Source organism: Ranitomeya imitator, chromosome 2 (assembly GCF_032444005.1).
Source record: "Ranitomeya imitator isolate aRanImi1 chromosome 2, aRanImi1.pri, whole genome shotgun sequence".
In the NCBI taxonomy this organism is placed as follows: Eukaryota; Metazoa; Chordata; class Amphibia; order Anura; family Dendrobatidae; genus Ranitomeya; species Ranitomeya imitator.
The window spans coordinates 825,833,353-825,842,151 of record NC_091283.1 but is presented as its reverse complement, the minus strand read 5'-3'; the positions used below and the strand labels follow the sequence as shown (position 1 = coordinate 825,842,151).

General features: G+C 44.7%; 1 protein-coding gene across 2 annotated transcripts in view; it reads left to right on the top strand.

Annotated features, from left to right (window-relative positions):
• Nucleotides 1–2,552: 2,552 nt before the first annotated feature.
• GOLGA7B (golgin A7 family member B) overlaps nt 2,553–8,799 on the top strand; it is a 48,108-nt gene continuing 41,861 nt past the window's right edge. For both annotated transcript variants that reach the window (XM_069754018.1, XM_069754019.1), the window contains exon 1: nt 2,553–2,970. In XM_069754018.1, the coding sequence (XP_069610119.1) occupies nt 2,962–2,970 (9 nt within the window). In that variant the 5' untranslated portion in view covers nt 2,553–2,961. The remainder of the gene's footprint in view (nt 2,971–8,799) is intronic.

Genomic DNA, 8,799 nt, shown 5'->3' with positions numbered 1-8,799 from the left:
TGTTAAGTATATAATTCTACATGTGTTAATTCATAGTTTTGATGCTTTCAGTGTGAATGTACAATTTTCATAGTCCTGAAAATACAGAAAAATCTTAAAATGAGGTGTGTCAAAAATTTTGCTCTGTACTGTATATCAATAATGCGTGTTTTATTCATTTTCTTTTATATTGAAAAAAGGTTTGTAAGGGAAAATGTGTTTTTATTAGTTATACTTTGTGGCAATTATCTTTCTATATTTCATTGGTACCACAAGGGGACTTGGCCGTTCGTCTGATCTCTTACTCATCACACACTGAAACAATATACCTAATATACTAGTGGGCAGTGAAACACATCCTTATTGGCTACCTGGCAAAGAAGGAGGCCATTGTTATGTCTTGGACTGGTATGGCAGCCCATTGGCATTTTGTGATGATACCGTAAGGGTCATTGAAGGTGAAAAAAAAGAAGCCGCAGTTGCTCATTATTACTATGAAGAAATTGAACTTCTGGGATTAGTGTTTTTTACGGTATTGGCCTATTTTGAGCCTGGGAGTCATTAGAAAGCCAAGCACCTTGCATGGACCCCCTTACCGGCTGCTACAGCAGGGCCATTAATGGGAAGAGTCTATTATTATTATTATTATTATACATTTTAATAGCGCCATTTATTCCATGTGAAAGCGGCAGATATAGACAAGCACAATAAGCATGAGCAAAACAAGGCACACACAAGTACAGAAGGAGAGAGGACCCTGCCCGCGAAGGCTCAGTCTACAGGGGATGGGTGACGATACACTAGAAGAGGGTAAAGCTGGTCGTGCGGTGGTTCTGCAGACTAAGGATCACTGCAGGGTGTAGGCTTGTCGGAAGAGGTGAAAGTTTAAGGAGTATTAATTGTAATGCTGAGTCACTATTCACAGACAAGCCATGAAACAGGATAGTGAGGCGATCTGAGGTCAGATACCAGGAAATGTTGTAGTACAGTGGGGTAAGACAAAGGTGTGGTCAGGAAACAGTTCAGGGTCAAATGCCTGGAAGGTATGTCAAGAAAAGAGAGTAAGACAAACGGATAGTCAGAGGCCAAGTCCGGGGTCAGATACCTGAAGTCAGAGAGCATCAAGAGCAGAAGGGATAATCCACACTAATTGTCACAACAAATTCTAGGTCCAGCAAGATCAGAGAAAAGACACAGGGCTAGGCGCACACACTCACCTAACAAAGCAAAGCTAAAACGGACACTGGACTGCTCACAGCTAGCCAACTAAATAGCTAGCAAATAACTAAGGACGGGAAGCAACTGGGTAAACTCCAGCAGGCTAGACCATATTGAGCAGCAGGGCTGCTCAATAAAAATGCTGACAGCTCAGCATACGCCGGGATCATATGGATGACTGTACTGTAGCTCGCCAAACTGACAGTCCAGCACACTGCAGATCCCATAGGGCGGCTGAGCTGTCACTCACAGCATCCTTGGGCCAGTCAAAGATGACACCATGACATTACTCAAAAATAATGCACTACTGGTTCAATACCAATGACATTAATATTATGTCCACCTAGTCTGCATCTTCACCTGCAGGTAATTTGGAGGGTGAGGTGATGTAGACCACTACCTGCACAATCCCTTTTATAAATTAAATAGTCACTCATAAGAAAAAGAAAAAAAAAAGAAAAAATATACTCGTCTCCTGTGCTGGCAGCATTCCAGTGATGTCAACGCTGGGTCTCCCAATCCTACAGACAGTGGCGTAACTTGAAACTCATGGGCCCCCAAATATTTTAAATCTTTAATAGCAATCGTCTTTTTCTATAGGCCAAAGGGAATTTTAGGCTCCAGGGCCCGGGTGCAATTGCAACCCCTGCACCTGTTGTAGTTACGCCCCTGCCTGCAGACAATCACTGGCCGCTGCACTCTTACTTTTTTTATTTCTTCCGCTTGCGCAAACTTGGTCCAAAGGCACGAATCTTGGACAAGAGGAAGAAGTGTTTAGCCTAGCAGTGAAGATATTTGTCATGGGTCTGGATTGGAACACTTGAATCCTGTATTCTGGGGTCAGCGTCTCTTCCTGCTGAGCTACCTCAGATACACTGGGTGCCATTGCGTTATCTAAGGGTGCTGACCTCCGCGATCAGGCAGGAACCGGCCAGGATCAAAGTAGGGCTTTTCCTAGTCGTCTGAACAGGAACCTGTCACTTTCAGGTATTTGTCTCCCTGATTTGCATGCTACCAGTGTGAATGTGCTTTAGCAGTCGTAACAATGTGTTTTTTTTTCTTTTTATTTGTTAACATTCTTACCTTTCAGCACATTTTTAACACCTGCCTAAAACCTTTGCACAGCCCCTATAAAATGCATTTTAGTAATGCATTGACCATTGCTTTATATATGCCATGCAATCCCAGTGCATGCCAATGCCACATGCAAGAGGAGCATTCTTGTTCTGTCAAGTGCTCAGCCCCCTTGTTAAGTGCTCACAATGCCTGTGAGTAGGAGAGGTGCCAGGATGTAGCCTTCAGGATGCCATGCTCCTCCCATGCTTCCTCCAAGCTCGGCACAAGACGGTGCGGCTGTTCTCGGCTGTCACCAGTGGAGGAAGGAAGCAGGAGCTGCCCGGACCTGTCAGCACCAGGGACAGCGGCGGCCGCTAATAGGAGCGTCTTCAGCACCAGGGACAGCGGCGGCCGCTAATAGGAGCGTCTGCAGCACCAGGGACAGCGGCGGCCGCTAATAGGAGCGTCTTCAGCACCAGGGACAGCGGCGTCTGCAGATCGGGGTGCGAGGGGCCCAGTGTAGCCCCCTGCAAAGAGCAAGAGGTGTGAGCAATCCAGGCAAGGGGACACAGCGAGATCTCCAAGGACAAAGCCGCAGCAGGTGCAGCACTGACAGCCAGCAGAGCCAGAGGAAGGAGGAAGCAGCATCTCTCCCCAGTCCTGTGCTGGGACCTGCAGCCTCCCCTGTCTGTGATCCCTGCACCAAACATGGCCGAGGTACAGTAAGTCCCAGCTCTGCAGAATCAGCGTGTAATATGGGGGGGGGAAGTTGGAGCTACTGATTTTTGCAATGGATCGGTTCTGAGTAGGAATTGTGGTCAGTCATGAGCCTTAACAATGGCTCTAATAATGCATTATTTTACACCCATAACTATCATGAGTTATTAGGGGCTAATCAGTATAGTATTTTCCTATACTACACTAGCACTTAAAGGGGTCGTCTTGTTGATCGGTGGGGTTTGACTTCCGGGACCTGCATTGTTAGAATGGAGCAGCGGTGCACATGCTCGACCTCCGCTCCATTCACTCCCTTTGGGACTGCCGAGCCTCTTTTTTCCGGTAGCCCCACATAGAGAACGAATAGAGCAGCGGTCGGGTGTCCCACCAGCTGCTACATATTGTCGAAGGAATAACAATTCTGTATTCTGCTCATCAGTGGTTGGAACCCCACCAATCGGTCAGTTTTACGATAACTTGTTTTCGCTGGAAACTCCCCTTGACGTTATCGCATGGCCTCGAATAGAATAACTCGATTTCCTCCTTTTTGTAGGTGTAATGTTACACTGAAATCCTAAATGCAATATTTCAGCATCAGCTACTTTTCGGATTTGGCTATGAATATTTATGCAGTAGATATGGTAGAATGTGTGAACACTGCATGAAGGAAGCAAAAAAGTCAACTTTTGGAATGGCGATGAAGCAATGACCTGATCTCATGTAAAAGTGTAAAATCTGAATGGCCATAGTATCTATAAAGTAAAATGTGTTATTTTTATTAAGATTGTCTGCACTTTAATATATTGGATAAACCATTCTATCAGTGGTGTCAATATAAAGTAATGGGTGCCAAGTCCTACCCCTTGGTTATAGGGGTCTCACTTTTATGACAGGTTGGACACACCATTAGTATTTCAGTGTAAGGCAAAAATTGGGTATATGTTCTGGAATTTGTTAATGATCTTAAGGCAGCTGGCATCACAGTCGCCAAGAAAAACCATTGGTAACACATTACGCCGTAAAGGTTTAAAATCCTGCAGTGCCCGCAAGGTCCCCCTGCTCAAGAAGGCACATGTGCAGCCCATCTGAAGTTTGCCAATGAACATCTGGATGATTCTGAGTGATTGGGAGAAGGTGCTGTGGTCAGATGAGAAAAAAAATGAGGACTTTGGCATTGACTCAACTCACCGTGTTTGGAGGAAGAGAAATGCTGCCTATGACCCAAAGAACACAGTCCCCACTGTCAAGCATGGAGGAGGAAACATTGTTTTGGGGGTGTTTCTCTGCTAAGGGCAGAGGACTACTTCACCGCATCAATTGGAGAATGGATGGAGCCATGTACCGTAAAATCCGGAGTGACAACCTCCTTCCCTCCGCCAGGACATTAAAAATGTGTCGTGGCTGGGTCTTCCAGCAAGACAATGACCCAAAACATACAGCAAAGGCAACAAAGGAGTGGCTCAAAAGGAAGCAAATTAAGGTCATGGTGTGGCCTAGTCAGTATCCAGACCTTAATCCCATAGAAAACTTATGGAGGGATTTGAAGCTCCGAGTTGCCAAGCGTCAGCCTCAAAATCTTAATGATTTAGAGATGATCTGCAAAGAGGAGTGGACCAAAATTCCTCCTGACATGTGCGCAAACCTCATCATCAACTACAAAAAAATCTGACTGCTGTGCTTGCCCACAATGGTTTTGCCACCAAGTTTTAAGTCTTATTTGCCAGAGGGATCAAATACTTATTTCTCACTGCAAAATGCAAATACATTTATATAATTTATACAATGTGATTTTCTGGATTTTATTTTTGATAGATATATCTCAATGTTAAAATTAGCCTACCCTTTAAATTATAGACTGTTCATATCTTTGTCAGTGGGCAAATTTACAAAATCAGCAAGGGATCAAATACTTATTTCCCCCACTGTACTGTGATTGACAGTTCACTCTGTATACAAACTCGTATAGTAGCATCTGTCTACTCTTTGGCCACCCAAGGAGACTGAGTTTTCAGGATTTTTCAGTGAAGACAGACTCGCAGGTTTCTTTTTGAAGGAGGGTCTGGAAAGCAAGACCGAGCTCAGTGTCACCATATCCATTTTTATTCTGCCTCAGAAAGCTAACTTGACCGGTTCTCTTTAAATGTTTGTGCTCAATCTCCAAAGGCAATTTTGAGGGTCTCCGATTAGGGATGCAGCTGTTTTGTTAAAAATCTGTAAGCACATGGGGATCCTTACTGTATGTATGCAGCTTATTCTTAACACTGTGTAAATGGACAAAGCTCTGTAAACCTGTCCAGCGATGTTCTCACCTGAGGCCCCGAGATTTCTCCTGGGGATTAATGTCTTCCTGCTTTGTTTGCCTCTTCTTCGCTGCCTTTGTTACTTTTGGAGATTTTAATGTTATGCATCTAAGGTGCTACCATATTTTATTTTGGCAAAAGTACAGAAATAATTTCGGTGATCTTACCAAGTATGCTAGTGGTTTATCTTCCTACTCATTGGCTTCACATTAGGTTCTCATACTTTTATTATTCCTTGTGGTTTCCATTGTTTTTCACTTGCTTTTCTTAGCAATTATTTATTTTGACTATTTTGAAGATATGTACCCAAGTCATTGCTTGTAAACTTATTAAATTAGGTTTCCTACTACTGTAAGCAATGGTCTATCTTTGGGGTGCATCCGCTGGGACCCACCAACCCTTAGAATGTTGTGACGAAGTAAAGTGCAGAACTCTGGTCTGATATTTTTCAGTACTGTGGCATTGGCCCATTAGCTTGAATGATGATCATTCCCCCACCCACTTTGTCAAGAGGGATATTTGTGAGTGACACTGTGAAAAGAAAATAATTAAAGTGACTGACCACTTTTGTTCTAGGGACCATCAAGTTTCTAGCAGTCAGAAATACACAGTAAAGACCCCTTTTACACCTTACAGTCCCTCAAGCTTTCTAATTTCAGCAGGACCAACCAATATTGGACAGGTTAAACTTTAAAGGGGTTGCCCATAACTGATATATTCATGGCCTATGCACAGGATTGGTCATTTAATATCAGAAATGTTGCAGTCCGACAACCTGAACTAAGGGACGAGGAAGTGGAAATGTTAATGCTGCACGTAGGTGCGTCTGTTGCTGGAGCACAAGAAGCATGCCCATCCACGACACATAGCTTTCTGTCCCATTTTGCAGGGAGGCACAGGACACCACTTCTGAAGCCACACCAGTGCGAACAGGTGGTCAGCTGGATAGCATATAATGCTTGCCAGCACCACCAAGTCTTCCACACGGTCCAGTCTCGCCTCTTAAGAGTCTGGATCACTTAATCCTCACCCTGATCCTCCTTCCTCCCACCATGTTAAGTCCCAGGAGACCAGTAATTCCACACTTGGACACTCCGAGTAGCTCTTTGTCATCATCATTTCTCGATTGTGGCATCTCACCCTGTATGCTCTAAGAGGGACAGAAAGACATGCTATTTAGTGATGTGCAAAACTGAAAGCAGTCACAAGGAGATAACGGTGGTGAACAGCAAATTTTGTCTAAGGAGGTAGATGATGATGAGTCACAAAGTAAGGAGGACTAGGGTGCAGCGGTGGAAGACCACATGGTGGATGACAAAGTCAGCAACCCATCCTGGGAAGCTGTCATGCAGTGCGAGGCCAGCAGCACTAAGGGGGAGGGATCAGCAGCACCAAAACAGGCTGGAAGAGGCAGTGGGGTGACAAGAGGGAGAAGGGAGGCAACTGTTCCGTAGAGTACTGACACTCGTGAATTTCTCCTTCAAAGAGTTGGGTGTTCACTAGTGATGAGCGAGTGCACTCATTGCTTGGGTGACCACCGAGTATTTATGACTGCTCGGAGATTTAGTTTTCATCGTGGCAGCTGAATGATTTACAGCTAGTAGCCTGCTTGATTACATGTGGGGATTCCCTAGCAACCATGCAACCTCCACATGTACTCAGCCTGGCAAGTTGCTGTAAATCATTCAGCTGCCGCGATGAAAACTAAATCTCCGAGCAGTTACAAATATTCGGAAGTCACCCGAGCGTGCTCTGGAAAACCCGAGCAACGAGTACACTCGCTCATCACTAGTGTTCACCAGTCTAGGACTTTAAAAAAACAAAAAAACAAAACAAAAGCATTCTGAAACAAAAAAATGGTCATTTGCAACTTGCGCCATGCCAAGATCAGCAGGGGCCAGACCACTAAGAGCCCAACCACCGCCAGCATGATCAGGCAGTTGACATGAGTGGGTGGAACACCTGGGTCCACAATTGGTGCCAGCAGATGACATCACTGACTCTTTCCCTGTGCTAGATGCTTGCCAATCCCCTGTCCATGACTGTGGCGCAGATGCCTCCCCCTGCACTTGTCCTTCCACATTCTGAGGCACCATCATCTGGCACTTCCAAATCCTTGTCCCAGCAGAGTGTTCTGCTGTAACTACTCCAGGCCTTGGGATGAAGAATAAAGTTCTCAAACTCACCAACCCACAGGTCCAAATGTTAAACGGGCACAATTCCAGGCTGCTTGCTGTGGAAATGTTGTTATTTAGGCTTGTAGATACGAAGATTTTCCAACTCATGGTGGCAACTGTCCCTCAAGGCTCTGTCCCTAGTCACCACTATTTCTCCCGGTGTGGCATCCCTGCCTTGTACCAGCACGTGTCCAGGAACATCACCCATTTCCTTACCAATGCACTTACTGGGATTGTCCACTTAACAAGCAACATGTGGACAAGCGCTTATGGCCAGGGATGCTACATTTCCCTGACTGCACATTCAGTGGATATTGTGGAGGCTGGGGCCGAGTTACACCCTGGCATGGCACATGTGCTCCCAACGCTGAGGATAGCTGGCCCTACTTCAATCAGGGTTTCCTCCACCTCCTACAACCAGTTTCTGCCCCCCTCCTGCTAATCCTCCTCTTTTGCTGGAAAAATACTTGGATTTACCATTTAATCTCATTATACTCCTTACTTAAAATGCATCCAAGCACTAGGAAATTCGAGTAACTAGCTTCCGAGCACTTTAGTGCTCGTTCATCCCTAGTCTTTTCCCTTTTGCAGTAAGGCAGATGAAATGCAGTCAGGGTACAACCGAGTCATTGGACAGTAGTCCACATGGCCTCCGGCAGATGTTCCTTTCCCCCATTTATGAGTATATGTATCTGGTAAAACCTGTGCAATTTGAAAATGAAGTAATATTTCCATACATTTCATGATGAATACTTAAGTCATTGCCCAGGGCAGATGAGCTGTAATATCTCTTTCTGTCAGATGTTGTTTATCTACAGGAATCACATTGAATCTATCTCATTTGTCTTCAATAGCCTCCAGGAAAGATCAGCAAAACAGCATGTGTATGGAAAAGATTAGAAAACTCATACATTTAGGTAATATTTTACACTAAACACAAAATAAAAAGTGCTCCTATACAGCCAGTGATATGTGTGTTAACCTGGAAGTAAGTGTTTCATTTCCCTACAGCTCCCCCGCAGGGAAAATCAAGTATTGCATGTTGTCCATTAGGATATGAGCCCTCCTGAGAAGATGTGGACCCCTTAGGTAGCAAATTCAATTAATTTTGGGGGGGACTAAACTGAGGATAATTCTCAGATTTATTATATATGATAGTGAGCGGGTCAGGGCAGGCCACAGACAGGTGAGCATGGTGAAAACACCGATCTGGTCATTACCAGAATATGGTAGATACTGTAAATTAGGAGAAAAGTACAGTTTAACTCGAGCAGTAACAAAAAAAACCCAAACCATTTTGTCTAGGCATGAACCAATGTGGGAAGGGTTTTAGATCATTGAGGGGTCATGTT